Source organism: Pelodiscus sinensis, chromosome 31, assembly GCF_052426305.1.
Source record: "Pelodiscus sinensis isolate ZL-2025 chromosome 31, ASM5242630v1, whole genome shotgun sequence".
NCBI lineage: Eukaryota > Metazoa > Chordata > Testudines > Trionychidae > Pelodiscus > Pelodiscus sinensis.
Window position 1 is genome coordinate 4,168,028 of NC_143082.1, and position 18,594 is coordinate 4,186,621.

At 59.1% G+C, this 18,594-nt stretch overlaps 1 protein-coding gene across 3 annotated transcripts in view; it reads right to left on the bottom strand.

Moving 5' to 3' along the window:
* DENND1C (DENN domain containing 1C) overlaps positions 1-18,594 on the bottom strand; it is a 29,774-nt gene extending 11,180 nt beyond the window's left edge. Inside the window, exons 1-15 of one of the 3 annotated variants that reach the window (XM_075902311.2) lie at positions 18,352-18,594; positions 17,118-17,182; positions 15,275-15,318; positions 14,827-14,876; positions 14,202-14,321; positions 13,695-13,764; positions 13,460-13,540; positions 11,672-11,767; positions 11,298-11,351; positions 10,196-10,306; positions 9,624-9,724; positions 3,232-3,277; positions 2,657-2,758; positions 1,984-2,109; positions 678-779 (exon numbers count right to left, since the gene is read on the bottom strand). In XM_075902311.2, coding sequence (XP_075758426.2) covers positions 678-779; positions 1,984-2,109; positions 2,657-2,758; positions 3,232-3,277; positions 9,624-9,724; positions 10,196-10,306; positions 11,298-11,351; positions 11,672-11,767; positions 13,460-13,540; positions 13,695-13,764; positions 14,202-14,321; positions 14,827-14,876; positions 15,275-15,318; positions 17,118-17,182; positions 18,352-18,368 — 1,185 coding nt within the window. In that variant the 5' untranslated portion in view covers positions 18,369-18,594. The remainder of the gene's footprint in view (positions 1-677; positions 780-1,983; positions 2,110-2,656; positions 2,759-3,231; positions 3,278-9,623; positions 9,725-10,195; positions 10,307-11,297; positions 11,352-11,671; positions 11,768-13,459; positions 13,541-13,694; positions 13,765-14,201; positions 14,322-14,826; positions 14,877-15,274; positions 15,319-17,117; positions 17,183-18,351) is intronic. The other 2 variants (XM_075902310.2, XM_075902312.2) reach the window with 2 other exon arrangements.

Consider the following 18,594-nt stretch of genomic DNA (forward strand, 5'->3'; position numbering starts at 1 on the left):
AGATGGAGAGGGGGAACTATTGGAGGGGAACACACAGGAGACGGAGGGGGAACCATTGGAGGGAGCACATGATGGGGCAGATGGAGAGGGGGAACCATTGGAGGGGAGCACATGGTGGGGCAGATGGAGAGGGGGAACCATTGGAGGGGAGCACACAGGAGGCAGATGGGGGGAACCATTGGAGGGGAGCACACAGGAGGCAGCTGGAGAGGGGGAACTGTTGGAGGGGAGCACATGGCAGGGCAGATGGAGGGGGAGCCATTGGAGGGGAGCACATGGCAGGGCAGATGGGGGGAACCATTGGAGGGGAGCACACAGGAGGCAGATGGGGGGGGAACCACTGGAGGGGAACATTACGGGGAGAGCACATGATGATGCAGTGGGAGCATTAATTATAATGTGGGAGGGGCCCTTTGTTAATGGCTCTTGTGGCACCATGGAGCCTTATAGCCCTGGACACTGGCTCAGGATGGGGTGGCCCAGTCAGCCCCCCCACCCCAGGTCCCCCCCCCAATGCTCCTAGATGCACCCTCAGCCCTCCGAGGTAGAAGGCAGGTCGCACACGTGGGGTGGGGTGGGGTGGGGGGTAGGCACATCGTTCCCAATGGCCAAGGGCTGCCAATGTTTCCGGGGGTCTCAGGACTCCTTGCCCCCCAGCCTCGGGCTGCCCCCGTTACCTGTTTGAAGAGCTGCAGATGCACGGCGTTGTGCAGGAACTCCCGCATGGTGCTGGACTTGTGGTTGAGGAAGGACTCTTGGCAGAAAGAGATGGGCTGGCCCTGGGGGAGGGGGGCACAGAGGCTCAAGGGGGGCATTACCCTCCTAGGAGGCTGGGGCCCCAGCTCAGAGACAGCAGCTCTGTGCCCCCTCGGGGGGGGGGGAGGCCTGGAGTGGGGTCCCCCCGACAAAGCCAGCCTGCTCTCCACACCGGGAATTGACAACTAGCCCAATGCACAAGACCCCCCCCCCAACTTCCAGGGGTCTGCACTGAGGGCACTGACTGGAGGGAGGGGGGATTCCTGGGCCAGACTGGTGTTCTCCCTGCCTTTCCGCCTCCCCCCCCCCCCCGGCTTAACCCTTGGAGCACTCAGGCTGAGCACCTCCCCCTGCACAGAGAAACCCACAGCGGCCCCTGGGTTTCAGGAAGCTCTGCCTGCGAGGGGGCATTAGGAGGGGACAGAGTGGGGAGGGTTTGGGGGTTCCCCACGTGGATCCCTGGAGAAGGAAACCCCCCAGCAGGGGGAAGACAGACACTTCAAGGGCTGATTCCTTTTGTGCTCCTCTGGCAGTGCTCTGTGTGGACACTCGCAGGGCAGGGCTGGAAACACGGGGAAACACTTGGGCTGCTACACAGAGCAGGGGGACCCCTGGGAGGGGAACACATGGGGCACGTGGGAAGAGGGAACATGTCGGGGGGGGGGGGTGGACTTTGTTTTTGTTCTGCGACTGTGACTCCTGCCATTGGCTGGGGTTGCCAGCTGTTACCGTAATACACCTAATAAATAACGTACAGCGCCTGGCACAGTGGGGTCTTGGCCTTGACTGAGAGTCCCAGGGACTACCGTAATACACCTAATAAATAACATACAGCAGCTAGTATAATGGGATCTTTGACTGGGGTCCTCAGGTATTACCGTAACACACCTAATAAATAATGTACAGCACTTGGCAAAATGGGGTCTTTGACTGGGGTTCCCAGGGGCTACCATAATACATCTAATATATAATGTACAGCACCTGGCAGAGTGGACTCTTGCCCTTGACTGGAGTGCCCTGGGGCTACCGTAATACACCTAATATATAATTCCCAGTGCACAGCACTGGGTTCCTGGGCCAGGACAGGGGGTCAAGGCGCCACAGCACCCCTAGTGAACATCTTGCCCAAGGGGGTGACATTGAGCCACCTGGCCCCATCCCGTCTCAGGCTGCACCCTCCCCCTCCCGGGAGCTGCCCGCAGCGAGCAGGGTGGGGAGCCGCCTCACCGGGGTGCAAAGCAGCGCGTCGCGGTAGCTGCCGAAGAGCAGCGCCTGGGCCCGGAGGAAGGCTCGGGCCACCCCGTCCCCAGTGGTGGCCGACTGCTTCTTCAGCTGGAGCTTCAGCAGGGACACCTGGGAGAGGAGGAACCCACAGGAGCGCATCAGAGTCAGTGCCTGGGACCCCGGGGGACATTGGGGCTTGCTCAAGCTGAGCTCAGCAGGGCAGGGACCCCTGGATTAGGTGGGAGAGTCCATGCGCTGGAGAGGGAGGGAAATACCATTGGGTCCCTGCAAATCACACCCCCAGGGGGCCGTCTGGACAGGTACGGGGGGATCCGTCTGTGGGCCAGGGCTAGAGGGTCCCCGGGGCCCCCCGGAGACATACGCCCTTCAGGAAGCAGCTGAAGGGTGTAGTCGGCACTGGGGATAAGATCTGCCAGGCTGGGAGAAGCCAGCAGGGGCTCAGAGCTCCCCGCCCCGTGCCCTGGGTGTTCAGAGGGGGCACAGAACAGAAAAGCAGGGGTGACTGGGAGCTTCTGGCCATGGGGTGACAGGTTTGGATCCAGACCAGCATGGGACTTGCCCAGGACCATGGCGGTGGAATGTGGCCGGGGCCCCCTCCAGAGCAGGGGGGTTCACGCAGCCGCTGGTGCGGAGACGGGGAGGGGCGGGGACTGACCACGTCGCTCGGGAGGTTCTCCAGGTCCTGGAAGGGCGACTCCAACGTGTTGGTGTCGATGTTGAGGATCACCACGTCCTCCAGGGCCTTGCTCCGCACCCTCTGCGGGGAGAGGACACCCCAGAGGGGAAGGGGCTGAGAGGGAGCCGGCCTCGGGGCGCTGCATCCCCCCACCAGTCAGCCGGGCTCCCTGTGTCCTCAGACCCCCCACGACGGCCCTTTGCCAAGGGACGCCTGATCTGGCAGCCAACCCGCAAGCCCGTCACTTGGCGCCCGGCTCCGCTCCAGCACCGGGACTCCCGCCAGCTCCTGGCAGATGCAGCTTTGACTCGAGAGCCAACTGAAACATTCAAGGGACCGCCCCCCCCCTTCCCTGGGCACAGGCTGAGGGAATTCCCCCCCCCCCGGGGCTGTGGTACCCTTTTCTGCACAAACACCTGCCCTTGGTTTCCACCTGGGAACGGACGGCGCGCCCCTCTGTGCCCCAGGGGATCCCCCACATTTCAGCCTCCCGCAGCCCCAGTGTGCACTGGGGCACACCCCCAGGCTCCACTCCCCGGGGGGGCAGGACTCACCTCCATGAGGCTGGAGTGGACGCCGATGAGGTAGGGCATGGGGGCGCTGCGAAGGAGCGGGAGGGGGAGAGAGACACTCATGAGTCACAGATGGAGGAAGGATCAATGTCGCTACCCCCATCCCCGGGGCGGATGAGAGTTTTGCAGGGCCCAGGGCAGCACAATATCGCGGGGCCCCCCCTTTGGAGAAAAAACAGAAAAAAGGGGTCCCCCCTGTGCCCACTCCTCCAGCAGCCCCACTCTGATCATATGAGCTACCCCTCTTCATCCCCTCTCCTAACACCTCCCTCTACACACCTGCCCTGCCTCTCTCCTCTGGTGCTGGTCCCTCCCCTGCAGGTGTCTGCCCTTCTGCTTCACCCAGAATCCCCCGGCACCTGCACCTTCCCTTAGCCCTGCACCCTCCAGGTGCCTGCCCCTTCCCTCACTGCCCCTACCCCCTTTGCCCTCTTTTTCCCTGATGCCCACCCCCTCACCACCCTCTGCCCCCATGCTTTCACACATGCCTTGCTGCATCCTCGCCTTCCTCATGCCCAGCCCTCCTTTCAAACCTTCTCCCAGCACCTCCCCCTCCCCCCTTTAGCCCCCAATGCCCTTACCTTCTCCTCTCCCAGCATCACCCTGTCCCCCCTCCCACTGACCCCTCCCCTCCCGCCCTTTTCCTCATTGTCTCCGCTTGGCCCCCTGCCATTTGTCTCTCCTCCCCTTTTTTCTCCTGACCTGCCCCCCTCCCCTCAGCACAAGCCCCTTCCTCTGCCATCCACCTTCTGCCTTCCAGTATGCAGGGCAGCCGCGGCCCCAGCCCAGGCTCCAGGCCACGTGCCGAACCGAGCGGTGCAATGCTGGGCCACGCGGTTTTGAAGTCCTGGGCCGTGGCGTCACGCCTCGCCTCGCCATGCCACGCCACGCCACGCCACGCCTTGCCACGCCATGCCACGCCACGCCCAGGTGTCTCCCCTCTCAGCTGTTGCGCGGCGTTTCAGCACACCGCGAATGTGCTCCCTCGGCCCCACGTGGCCCGTACTGGCTGGCACCGGGGAATTTCAAAAGTGTGGGGCTGCGGCGCCCTGCCACAATCCCCTGCCTCCTTCAGCAGCCACCAGCTGGCCCTTTGGCGGACGACCCCCCTGGAAATTCCTGGTATCCATCCTGCTGGGACAGTCCGCCCCTGGCGCTGGCGTGGAGCCTACTGAAGCACGGGGCCCAAGGCAGCCGTCCCGCTCGCCCTGCCCTATATCCACTGCTGCCCATCCTGAATGTCCCCAACAGCCCCCCCCCCCCCCGCCGGGTATCCAACAGCTACAGCGCTGTGTTGCCCGGGTGACAGAGCCTGGAGGGGGTTGGGTGACAAACCACTTGAATGCCGAGGCAGTGAAATGTGGTGACGCTTGTTGCGTGAGTACAGGGCAGCAGGACCGTGCTTAGCCCGTCCTGGTCTGGTGGGGTCTCTCCCTCCCTTGTCTCGGAGGGGTCCCGGGGAAAACAGCGCGGAGTCCTGGGGCACCTGAGGGACTCACGGATTTATTGGGGCATTAACTTTTGTGGGACACAGGCCAGTCCTTGCCTAAAGACAGCCCCCCAGCCTGAAGCAAATACCCACCTGCTGCCACACCTCAAACACACTCCCTCAGGAACCACCCCTGCAACAAACCCCACCGCCAGCTCTGTCCGCACAGCTGCACCCCCGACACCACCACAGGCCCTAACAATCCCAGCTACCACCTCAGGGCTCATTCACGGCAGAGCCTGGAATGGGATATACGCCAGCAAGTGCCAGCCATGCCCCTCTGCCGCATACATTGGCCAAACTGGACAGGCGCTGCGCCAAAGGAAAAATGGACACAAATCAGACATCAGGGACGGTCACACACACAAACCTGTAGGGGAGCATTTTAATCTACCTGCACATTCAATCGCGGATTTAAAAGTAGCCGCTCTTCTACAAAAGGAACGTTATCACCCGATTACAGAGGCGATAAAGATTACATTATCAACTTAGGCTTGAATAAAAATCGTGACTGCTTAACTCACTGCAAAGGCTATTTCCCTGCTTTTTAATATTCGCATCTCCACATCGAATGGTACAAATTCAGGATGTTAAGTAGCAAGTAATTTACCAGTCGAGTAATCGATGGAATTTCGATAGGCACTTCCCCATTCCTCCTTTGAAATGTACAAGAGCCCCCACTGGGAGTCTTGTACATTTCAAAGGAGGAATGTGGAACTCAGGGCCAGCAGGAAGTCCATCGACTACTCGACTAGTGAATTAGTTGCTATTTAACATCCCACCTTGACGGGATTAGCTTCACTAACGCAAGCAACGTCTTCCAGCTTCTGGAACTGCCCCTCCAATTCATCCCTCAACTGAAACGCCCCATCCCAGTGGAGACAGAGGGTGGGGACAGATGTTTGCTTGATGGGCTGCCTATGAATCACAAATACTGTCGGAGCGTCCCCAGAGAGCGTCTTTGCATTGAATCATGGAATCTTAGGGCTAAGGTTGCCATATGCTTTCACAAAAGATCGTGAACATGGCGAGAGAAAAAACTGGTTGAGCAAAAAAAAAGTTGTTGAGTGAAAAAAAACGGTCACTGCGCCTTTAAATCCTCCCCGCTGCCCCCGCCCCCGCCAAACGCGGCAAGGGAAGAATGTCCCCGCCGGCCTTCCGTCTATCAGGTATCTTCTGTTTTTTTTACTGACCAGGGGCCACAAATACTGGACTGTCTGGATGAAAACTGGACACCTGGTAACCCTACCTAGGGATGGAAGAGATCTCAGGAGGCATCAAGTCCAGCCCCCTGCCTGAAGCAGGACCAACCCCAACTCAATCATCCCAGCCAGGGCTCTGTCAAGCCAGGACTTAAAAACCTCTAGGGATGGAGATTCCACCCCGCCCCCAGGGAACCCATCCCAGCGCTTCCCCACCCTCCTGGGGAAATAGTTTCTCCTAATCTCCAACCTAGACCTCCCCCACTGCAACTTGAGCCCATTGCTCCTTGTTCTGCCATCTGCCACCCCTGAGAACAGCCTCTCTCCATCCTCTTTGGAACCTCCCTTCAGGGAGTTGAAGGCTGCTCTCAAATCCCCCCTCGCTCTTCTCTTCTGCAGACTAAACAGACCCAAATCCCTCAGCCTCTCCTCGTAGGTCATGTGCTCCAGCCCCCTGATAGTTTTTGCTGCCCTCCACTGGACCCTCTCCAATGCATCCACATCCTTTCTGTAGTGGGGGGCCCAGCACTGGACACAATACTCCAGATGTGGCCTCACCAGTGGGGAATAATCACTTCTCTAGATCTGCTGGCAATGCTCCTCCTAATGCACCTGAACGTGGCCTTAGTATTTTTGGCTACACAGGCGCCCTGTTGACTCATATCCAGTTTCTCATCCACTGGAATCCCCGGGCCCTTTTTTGCCGAATGGCTGCTTAGGCAGTCGGTCCCCAGCCTGTAACAATTCTTGGGATTCTTCCGTCCCAAGGGCCGGACTCTGCACTTGTCCTTGTTGAACCTCGTCAGATTTCTTTTGGCCCAACCCTCTGCTTTGCCCAGGTCACGCTGTACCCGACCCCATTTGTAGTGTGGATGCTTCAGCTCGAGTCTGCGCTGGCCCGGCTGTTAGTTACACCCCCGGCGGAGAGGTTCCCTCGGTGAGAGCTGGAACCTCAAGGGAGCAGCCTGCAGGGGTCTCAGCAGCAGGTGGCAGTAGACCAGACCTGGGCAAAATACGGCCTGCGGGCTGGATCCGGCCCATCAAGCCACCAGATCCAGCCCATGGAGGCAGTGGGGAGCCCCAGACAGGCTACCCTGCTTGCCCTGCACGCTGCTCAGAAACTTGGCTGCAAGGCTCTTTCTCTTTGAGTCCAGAGGGAAGGAGGAGCGAGATTCAGATGCTGCTCCCGCCCCCAGCACAATCCCATTGGACAGACACTGGCCAATGGGAGCTGCCTGTTTGAATAACAAGCAGCCACAAAGCACAACCCTCGGGCTTACTCACTCAAGCACATGGCCAAGCAGGTAGAAACATTTTAAGCTCTGCGGACCGGCAGGTAGGCTGGTAAGTCTCCTGGCAGAACCTGCCTCTGGCACCTTAGCCCCATTCTTCCCCAACCCTCTGCCCTCCACTCCTGTCTCACTACTCCACATGCACCCATACCCCTTCCTAGATCTGGCACCCCAACCTCCTGCCCGAGAACACAATCTCTCCCTGCCTCCTTCACCCAAACTCCCTCCCAGACCCCATTTTCCCTCCTGCACCCCAATGCTTTATCCCAAGCTCCCTTCTGCACCCAGCCTCCATCCCAGATCCCGCACCTCCTCCATTAATACCACGGAAGAGTGCGGCCCTCGACCACTTTCCAAAATCTTGGGAGTGGCCCCCCCATAAAAACTGATTGCCCAGCCCTGCAGTAGATTGAACAGTAGCTCAATAACCAGCAGTAGCTAGATTGAGTGGTGAGGCCGGGGCTGGAGGAACAAGCCAAGTGCCTCCCCCCACACCTGGGAGGTGAAAACACCTCTGCATTCTGAGTCTCCCCTCACCAAGGACAACAAAAGCGGGGTGCGCTGGAGGGAAAAGAGAGGGGCAAGCTTCAGGAAGGCTGGATGGTGTTTGTTCGACTCGGGTTGATGACTTTGCTGCAGAACGCTGGCTTTTGGGGCATCAATTCATGCTTCCTCCTAGGCCACGCTATTTAAAGAACCCCATTTGCCAAGGGCATGGTCTTACACCGTTGTCCTCGTGAGAGGTCGGTATCTTGGAGAATGTCGGTCCTCAACGTTTGTATAATAATTAATTTTTACAAGAGAATGGCCACGAAAGGTCCATCTAGCCCAGCGTCCTGTTTCCCCACAGCGGCCGGTGCAGGGTGCCCCCGAGGGAGTTGCCCATTCCCAGTGACTGGAAGTCACACTGGGAGCATGGCAGGGCTGCATCCCTGCTCTTCCTGGTTAATAGCCACCCATAGACCTGTCCTCCAGGAATGGATCTAGCTCTTCTCTGAACCCTGTTCTAGTCTTGGCCTTCACAACATCCTCTGGCAAGGAGTTCCACAGGTTGACTGACTGTACACTTCATGAAGAAATACTTTCTTTGGTTTGTTTTACACTGGCTGCTTATCAGTTGCATTGGGTGGCTGCTAGTTCTTGTGCTATGGGATGGGTTAAATAGCCATTCCCTATTCACTTTCTTCACACCCGTCAAGATTTTCTAAGACTCTGTCATATCCTCCCTTAGCCATCTCTTTTCCACGCTGAAAAGTCCCAGTCATTTTCATCCCTCCTCCAGTTTCATACTCTGAATCATGTTAGTAGCCCCTCTCCCCAATATAAATATATTTGGGCATGGGGTAACACAGACTGCATGCAGTAGTCAAGATCTGAGCCAACCGTGGATTTCTAGAGAGGCTTTATGATATTGCCTGTCTTAGCCGTTTCTTTCCTAATAGCGCTGAAGATCCCATGAGCTTTTTTGGCTGCGGCTGCACATAGAGTGAATGTTTTCAGAGGACCCTCCGCAGGGACTCCAAGATCATAGAATCATAGAATAATAGGACTGGAAGGGACCTCGAGGTCATCGAGTCCAGCCCCCCGCCCTCAAGGCAGGATCAAGCTCCATCTACACCATCCCTGACAGATGTCTCGCCCTCTCAAGTGGGAGCAGCTAATTTAGACCCCGTCAGTTTCTATGTCTAGTTGAGATCGATACATGCAAAGTCGTGCACATTGAGAACCGTACAGCCCCCCTTCACCCTCACAATCTCACCCCTCATTGGCCCTGACACCCCCCTGTAAATTTGAACACCCTCCTAATTTTCTGGGGAAAACACTGCATGCCTCCAAGCACCAGAGTTCCCAGATGGTTTAACAAAAATACTGAACACCAACCCCCAAAAAAAACAACACCGGGAAAAAATTCTGTTGAGCAAAAAAAAAAAAGGGGGGGGGGGGGACCAAAGTTGTTGAGCAAAAAAGAAAAAAAAAATGGGGGCACTGCACCTTTAAATGGCCCAGTGCTCACTCTTCTGACACGGCAGGGGTAAATTGTCCCAACTGGGCTTCCATCCGGTATTTTCTGTTTTTTTTTTACCAGACAGGGGACCCGAATACTGAACAGTCCGGGTGAAAACCAAACACCTGGCAACCCTACATTGGGGATCAATGTAACAGATCAGCCCCCCCAAACCCACTTCTTGTGGCACAGCGCCTCCAGTGCCGCCCTGGGAAACTGGGGAAGGCGCTGACTGCCAAGGGAGAGCGCCCCCTACTGAGTCCTCGACCTGCTCCCTGCAGCACAGCGCCCCCTAGCACCTGTCTGGGGAACTGTGGCCAGCACCAACCCTCCTGCCTCCCTGGAGCACGCTGGCAGTGTCCCCCCCAAGGCCCCCATGCCCTTACCAGCAGTAGTCGAGCAGGTGCGGGGGCAGCGTGGGGATGTAGATGTGCTGCCAGTACATGGGGTAGAGCATGGCGGAGGAGGCCTGGACGCAGGCTGTGAGCTAAGGACACACACAGGGACAAGACTGAGACTCTGTGCTGCTGGGGGGGGACGGGACTCCACACCGGGGGAGGAGGGAGCGGAGGGGCCTGTGTGAAGCTGGCGGAGGCAGGGGACCCAAGAAATGGCCTGTGTTGATGGATGGGAGGGACATGAGTAGCAGGTTGTGTGTGTGCCAGGGCCCATCCCTCCGACCCTCCCCCCGGCATGTGTGTGCCAGGGGCCATCCCCGTGACCCCCCCCGTGTGTGTGCACCAAGAGTCATCCCCGCGCCCCCTCCCTGTGTGTGTGCACCAAGGGTCATCCCTGCAGCCCTCCCCAGTGTGTGTGCGCCAGGGCCCATCCCTGCAACCCTCCTCCCCCAGCGTGTGTGCGTGCGCCAGGGGCTATCCCCACGACCTCCCCCCCCAGTGTATGTGCCAAGGGCCATCCCGTGACCCCCCCCAGTGTGTGCGTGCGCTGGGCCCCTCACCGTGCTGAGCTTGCTGGAGGTGAGCAGGATGCGCCGTTCGTACAGCATGCTCCCGTACAGCTGCAGCATGTTGGGCACGTCCACGGCCACCACGAACTCCGTCAGGTTCCTCTGCGGGCAGCGCCCGGGGCAGCCATTAGAGGTACCAGGGCCCCCTTCCCCGGCTTCCCCTTCATCTCCTCTTGCTTCCTTCCTTGCGCTCCCTCCTGCCAGTCAGCGTGCACCCCTCCCCTGCACTGCACTCCCCTGCCAATCAGTGCGCGCCCCTCCCCTGCACTGCGCTCCCCTGCCAGTCAGTGTGCACCCCTCCCCCTGCACTGCACTCCTCTGCCAGTCAGCGTGCACCCCTCCCCTGCACTGCACTCCCCTGCCAATCAGTGTGCGCCCCTCCCCCTGCACTGCGCTCCTCTGCCAGTCAGTGTGCACCCCTCCCCTGCACTGCACTCCCCTGCCAATCAGTGTGCGCCCCTCCCCCTGCACTGCACTCCCTCCTGCCAGTCAGCGTGCGCCCCTCCCCTGCACTGCGCTCCCCTGCCAATCAGTGTGCGCCCCTCCCCTGCACTGCGCTCCCCTGCCAGTCAGTGCGCGCCCCTCCCCCTGCACTGCACTCCCCTGCCAGTCAGTGCGCGCCCCTCCCCCTGCACTGCACTCCCCTGCCATTCAGTGTGCGCCCCTCCCCCTGCACTGCACTCCCCTGCCAGTCAGTGTGTGCCCCTCCCCCTGCACTGCACTCCCCTGCCAATCAGTGCGTGCCCCTCCCCCTGCACTGCACTCCCCTGCCAGTCAGTGCGCGCCCCTCCCCCTGCACTGCACTCCCCTGCCAGTCAGTGTGTGCCCCTCCCCCTGCACTGCGCTCCCCTGCCAGTCAGTGCACGCCCCTCCCCTGCACTGCCCCCCTCCCCCCCCTCCCCTGCACTGCACTCCCCTGCCAGTCAGTGCGCGCCCCTCCCCCTGCACTGCACTTCCCTGCCAGTCAGTGCGCGCCCCTCCCCTTGCACTGCACTCCCTCCTGCCCGTCAGTGCGTGCCCCTTCTCCTGCACTGCACTCCCCTGCCAGTCAGTGCTCTCACATCCCCCTGCTGAGGAAGACACGGGGACTTACGTTCTCCGGGATGGTGGGCAGGCTGCCGAGGTCGGGTGCAATGAAGTACGAAGGCTGTAATGAAGATGGGGGGGGAGGGGGGCATTAGCACAGCCCCCACCACCAGGCGGCACCGTGCTGCGGAGTTAGTGCTGCTCACTCAAGCTACACACGGTTAATCATCATCATGCTGGTCATTAGTTGGCAGCCAAGTCGGTTGCCCTGGCTGGAGAGAGAAGATTCGGAGGCAGAGTCTTCTCCTTCCAGCAGCCCCCGTCCCACCCACCCCCTAGTGATCATCTTGTGGCGGGGGGGGGAACCCCACACTGTAAGGGATCGCTCGGTTAGTCGGCACACTCCGGCTGGTTAAAATCGGGCGGAGGATCCCGACTCACCGACTCGGTCCCGCCCGCCGGATCCTGGGTCCGGTCTCTGTGTCGGCCTTTCAGAAAGTTGCCGGTGGTAATTTTCAGTTTGTTCAACTTCTGGTCCTTGCGGGACAACGAGGGGGATAAAAGCATAGAGACACACGCACGCCCCCACCACAGTGCACCCCGGCGTGGTCAGTGGATGGGGCTCGGAGGGGTAAGAGATTTCAAGGCCAAAATCCCGTAAAACGTTCCCAAAATAACCCCTAGAGCAGACTTCTTAGAAAAACAACCTATCAGAGCTGCCCTACAGGGTCCCACCATGGCCAATCAAGACCAGCATCCCGTCTCTGAGTGGCCAAAGATTTTGGGACACCGATTCGGGGTTGCCAACGCATGGGGTTACATCCTGGACCTTGGCTAATAGCCACTGATGGATCTATTCATTGTGAATGTATCTAGTTCTTTTTTTTAAACTCATTTGTGCACGAGGCTATCGCAACATCCTGAGGGAGGGAGTTCCACGGGTTAACCGAGCAGTGTGTGGGGAAAAAATAGCCTTCCTCTTTTTTGTGTTAAATCTGCTGCCTATCCATGTCATTGGGTGACCCTTGGATTTTGTGTTGTGGGGAAGGATAAATAACCATTCTCCGTTCCCTTGTTTCCACACCCGTCACGGTTTCGTAGCCTCAGATTATATTTTCCCTTCCCCCTCACCCCACTCCACACACACTTTGGCTCTCTTTTTCCTAAACCGAACTCTTGATTTCAAAATGGCCAGTGAGGGAGAATACTCTCTGGGAAACTGTTCCCATGGTTAATTATCTCTGCAGTCAAAAATGTACACCTATTTCCAGTCTGAACCCACCTACCCTCAAGCCATAGGCACTGGATTTAATTAGCCCTTTGGCCACTAGATTGAAGAGTCCTGATTTTTTCAATGGAAAACTGAGGTTTGACTTAATGGATTCCCACCCACCCCCCATCCGTCTGCTTCTCCTGGAAAGTGTTGCTATGTAAAAATACCCCAAACTGAAATATTTTGGCCCCAAACCAGAGTATCCTCAATTAAAAAGGGCGCCTTGGTGTCTCGTGGGACTTGTCGTTTGGGTGCCTCATGCTGCTGTCGTCCTCTATAGGAAGGACTCTGCAGTTTGAAAAAACTTAAAAAACAACAAATAGTTGAGCAGGGCCTTAAAGACTAACAAAACATGTAGATGGTAGCATGGGCTTGTGGTTTGACTACATCTCCCAGGATGCACCACAGCATCCTAGGTCACACTTCGCCCTTCACGAGGGGAGGAAGTGGTGCATTCTGGGAGATGTAGTCCAAACAGGGAGTTGGTCCATAGGGACCAGGCACACAAGGGACTTGAACTACAACTCCCACAAGGCACCGACAGCCCCAGTTTGAATTGGACTGTTTTAGGTTTCTGCCAAAATATAGTGCCCAAAGGTCACATTTTCAGGCAAAAAAATTCAAGGAAAAGCTAAAAAGTTTCTATTGGTAAAAGTTTGCTAAGGGGGGGGAAAAACCAGCTTTTTACTTTCCAAATAGCTGTAAATTATACTGGATATAATGGACCATTAAATCCGGCCCTGTGAAATTCGGCTATTTTAGGGGGTTGTGGATAGGCACCAACTTCCTCTCTAGTTGGTGGGTGTCCGGCCCTTCCCCTGCTTCCTCCAAGCGCCTGCTCCACCCCACCCCTACCCTAATTCCACGTCTTCCCCCAAGTTCCCACCCTACACAGATGGATAATGGACCCAGAGGAAAGGCAGCGCCCCCTAGTGAGAGACTGAGCTGATACTTACAAATTCGAGGTTGACGGGGCTGTTCAGCTGGGGCACTGGGTGGCAATAGAGCGTGGAGAGGAGCTCGGACAGTTCATGGAGCTGATGGGGAGAGAGAAAGGATGAAACTGATCTGCCCAAAGGGAGCTGGGGTGGAGACGGTGATAAGGTGCTTGGGATGTAGTGAGATGGGAGATGGCAGGGGGAGGAGGGGGGAGAAAAGCCACCAAAAAGGACCCAGGAGTCCTGGGCTCACCTGCCCCTTAGCCAAATGGTCTGCGATGTTGTTGAGGATCTTGTAGAAAACTTCAAACCACGGCAGGTAACTGAAGGAAAGAGAAGCAGGGGGCGGTTTATTGTCGGTGGTACGGGACCTAGAAGAAGACCTGCCCTGCCGGGCACTGAATAGACCCGGAGTGAGAGTCTGTGTCCCAAAAAGCTCAGCTGGGGAAACTGAGGCACGTCGCGATGAAGGGCCTGAAATGCAGCTGCCGCTAGGGTGAGGCTGTTTATATCTCAAAGCGCAGAGGCAGCTGCTTCTGGTGCGAGGCGCATCCCTGTTTGTAACAGCTGCACGGCAAGGCAATTCAGGAGCATCAGAAGTGAGGAAGATGCCCAAAGCCAGCTGCACCGCCCCAGGGACACGGGAGAGCCCCAGGAATGGAAACAATTGACCCAGCAGGATGTGGGGGAACATGGCAGCTGTGGGAACTGGGCACCTGCTAGGGCCCCACTGCCGCCTCCCTGCCACGCCGCGTGGTACCTGAGGATGCAGAGGCAGGTCTGGAAGCCGCCGGCCAGGCGGCAGAACCCGAAGCGCTGGTTCCCCTCCAGGTCTGTGAGGGCGAAGGTGAAGTTCTGCACCATGGAGCTTTCCTTTACCCTGCAGGGGTCAGGGCACCCGTGAGTCCCATGGGACACGAGGAAGCTGACGGCCGGCCCCAGCCCCCTGCCACCGGGTCGGGCGGGGCCGAAGCTTTGGGCACTGGTGACAGACAGGAACCAGAGCCTGTCCCAGGCCAACACCCTGAGCACGGGGTGGGGTGCAGGACTCCTGGGTTCTCCCCGACTCTGGGAGGGGTGTGGGGTCTAGTGGTTGGAGTCCCTCTGCTGGTCCCGGCCATGGTGCACTGAGCTCTCTGGGCCTGATCCTGCCAGTGACTCAGCATCTTCCTCTCCCCTGGGCACTCAGTGCACCCAGTGGTCTTTCATTTGCTCCCTGGGAGGCGGGGAACTCAGCCCCCCCTCCCCTCAGGGAACTCCCTGCAGCCAGCCCAGCTTGGCCAGGGGCAATTGGGCCCCAGGCAGCCTGGGACGCTTTCAGCTGGGGCCGTCCCCGTGAACCGGGTCGGATGCCCACCCATCGAGGTGCCCACGCAGCCGCCTACCTCGCCACATCGAACGGGAAGCAGAATTTGGGCAGCATCTGGATGGACTCCTGGAGAAGGCAAGGTGGCAGTCACACGCTGGGCAGGGACAGCCCCCTGGAGCTAAACGCGGGGCCCCAAAAGCCCCATCAAACTCCCCAGCCCTTGCAACAGACCAGACACCAGGCCTGAGCTGTGAGGAGTTTCCGGGAGACCTGGCTGGTTTAACCCCACTGAGGCGAGACAGGCCCACGAGGGCCTGATCTAGGGGGCAGGGAGGGAGAGGGCCCATGGGTGTGATCACTGAGCAGGGGGCGTACTGAGCTAGAGGGACGTGGGGCAGATCAAACCCAGCCCCATGGCTCCGGGCCCAGGCCCCAGTGCACTGTGGGGGGAGGGATGATGTACAGCTGGCTCCCCCCCCCCATGTGGGCAGAGGAAACACGGCGCTTGGCAGAGGGGCACAGACCTGGTCGTCAAACTCCTCCGGGAACTGCCTCAGAACCTGGGGGTCTGTGGGGAAAGCAGAGAGAGCCACCATGACTGTCTGCCCCCCCCTCTTCTACCTCCTCTGAGCCCCCCCAAACTCCCTCTCCGGTGGGGAGCAGGAAGAGGGTTAGGAATGACGTGTCCAAAGCTCCAAAGCCAGGAGTCCTGGCTCTCCTGCTCTAACCACTAGACCCCACTCCCCTCCCGGAGCTGGGACTAGAACCCACGTCCTGGCTCTCAGCCCCCCACCCCCTTCCCTCTAATCATTTTATGAAAGCCACCCATCAGCGCTCCTGGGGGGTAATGACCCTCCCCCCTCCCGCCGCAGCACAGCCAGGAGCTGGATCAGAGCCGCTGAGGGGGCAAAGGTCCCGTAGCCCATCTCCCATCCCCCTGGAGTCCCCCAGGCCCTCCGAGCCTGGAGGAGAAATCCCCCCTTGCTACTGCAGCAGGGAGGTGGGGGCCCAGGCTGGGTGGGCCCACGGGGGCGAGCGAGGCCCAATATCCCTGGGGAGCCATGGGCCTGAGGGGAGATCCGTCTCTGCCCCTGGATTCTCCCGCACCCTCAGAGCTGCCTCTCGCTGGGACAGCTCCCTCCCCAGGGTGCCAGTGCCCACCCACCGGGAGCTGGCATGGGAATGTGGGTTCCTGTGACACCTGTGCAGGGCACGAAGCCCCCCCTCCCCGCACACACTGCTGCTACACGGCAGACTTGCTAGCTGCCTCCACCTCCGGTCTCGCCACTTCCTGTGACTGTCGAGAGCCACCCGGCTCTGCAATGGGGGGGAGGCACTAAACCAAGGCCTTGTGCTGCCCCTGGAACCAGCCCCCCTGCTCCATGGGGAGGGGGTGTCTGATTTGCCAGGACCTCACGGGAGCTGGGCTGTAATATAGGCAGACTGCTTCCACTGCAGCTCTTCACCCAGTTCCAAAGTGCGACCACCTCTGGGGTGTGGCGTGACAGATGTTTACCTAGGGATCCCTCACCGGCACAGACAAGCAGCTGCTTCTGGGGTGGGACATGGGGAGGGGGGCTGTTTATCAAGGGATCCCTCTCCCCCCCCCGCCCCCGATGTGGATGGAGCCGCTGGGGGAAAACAGTTTGGGGCAGGAAGTGAATGACCTGGTTCCCAGGACAATCATTCAAACTGCAGGGGGACTTGGGGTGGCAGAACAGAACGGTCCCAGGCTACTGGCAGGAAGTGAGAGAAAATACCTGCTGAGCCCCCACGCCAGTGCCTGCATCCTACTGGGACGTAGGCCCCCTCCTTCACCCCTGCCACCCAACAGCCCCCCAGGAGTTTTGCTTGCAGGTCTCTCATCCAATCACAGACCTGATGGGTCCCTGCTCAGCTGACGGGCCCTGAGGAAATCCCAGCTGATATCAGACAGCCAAAGATGCTTCAGGTCTCTCCTGAACCGCAGATGCCCCCAGGCCCATCCCAAATGCTGTCCCTCCGGACGCAGCCGCCCGCCCCCTGAAATGCCCCGGGATGGCCCTTGTGTCTGTGGGCCCCCCAGAGCGATGGAAAAGACACACTGCACCACTGCTCTACCCACTAGGCCCCTCTTCCCTACCAGACTCAGGAGTCCTGACTCCTCGTCTCTTCCGCCTCTTAGACACCTCCACTCCCCAAACCTCCCAGGGCTGGGGACAGAAGCCAGGAGTCCTGGCTCCCGGATCAGTGAGCTGCCCTTAGCCCCAGGGGACGCAAGGCGGAGTGGAACCAAAAACCCCTGTGCCTGTTCCTTTCCCTTCTGGCCCACCCCCTCCAAGAAACCCCATACAACCCGCCCACCCCGGGCGCTGGGCCAGGACTTACCATCCTCTGCAGACTTGGGGCAGGCCGCCTCGAAGAACAAATCAAATGTCTTCTGGGGATTTTCCCTGGTGGGGAGAGAAGAGTGGAACCTGTCGCTGCTGGCCCGCCGAAGAGCTGTGACCGTCCAAGCTCAGCACACAGGCCACAGTCACAGGACCCTGCAGATTTGCCCCCGCGGGCACTGGGGGAAAACCTTCCAGGAAGGGCCCAATTCAGGCTGCTAAGAGTTTTTGTCTCCTGGGGATCAAGGGTGTGTGTGTGGATTTTAATGCACAGGTCAGGGCCAGCCAGGGTGGCCTGGTCAAGGACCCTGGTGACAGATCCAGACTCCACCTGGCATGGGGACTGCACTGACACACTATGGACCCTTGGCTATTCTCTCCAGCTCCGGGAGGAGAGTTGGGTCTAGTGGTGAGAGTAGGGAGCAACCGGGAAGGGGGAGGATTCGGGGCTCCTGCATTCTCATTCACTTATGCCCGAAGAAATCTGTTCACCTCTCAAGTGTCCCGGAGCCCTCGTTGGTTTCTCAGATACAGCCTGACACGGTGACCCCTCTGAGACTGGGGAAAGTCACTCCCCTTCCCTGGGCCTCAGTTTCCCCCTGGGAGCAGGGGGACGGTGGCACGGACCTGCCTCTCCGAAGGGAGGCTGAATTCATCCCTACGCAGGGGGAATCTTTGGCCAGAAGATGCCAAAGGACGGCAACGGAATTAGCCGGTACCACTCCACCGGGAGGGGCACTCCCCTCCCCCACCGATGTGCCCCATATTCCCATCTGCCCCAGGGATGGAGGAGAACTCCCCACCTCGCAACTGCAACATCCCACCCCCACCCCGGCTCTTCCTACCCAGGGCTGCTCACCTGCCTGGCTCACTCAAACCCGGGCATGCTTGCCCCGCTGGAGCCCAAATTAGAGAGCCCTGGCTCTGTCGCCCCTTTGCAGAGATCCCCCCGGGGGTGGTGTCCCCCCGGCCCCAGCTTCCAACCCACCGAAGGGAGAAATCTTCCAGTCCCTCTGGGCCACTCGCTTCGTGGGGGCCTGAGCCATTGAAACCAGCCAAGAGGGGGGGTCATAAGGTGGCCTGGCCCTCCGCCTGGGATCAAAGGTCAATTTCACTTTCTCCGCTGATCAGCTCAAGATTCAGCAAATGGGAACGGGGCAAGGGGAGGCCGAAAATCCCCAGCCCACGCCCTGACAGCGCTCAGAGACAATCCGGGGGGGGGGGGGTCTTACTTTATCCGCGAACCCATGGCTCTGGCTGCTCCTTCCCCGTCACGCTCACATCCCGGGAAGGCTGCCTCCAGCAGGGCGTGGGGCCCGCAGCACCCCTGGAGGGGAGATTTCCAGGCCGGGTTGGGTCTTAAAAAAAAAAAAATCTCTCCCCTATTTTTTTTTACGGTGCAGCTACAAGAGCATGAGAGAGAAATCGCTCCTTTCTTGCTTCAGCGTTTCCTGTGTGGCTTTTCGTTAGAGGAA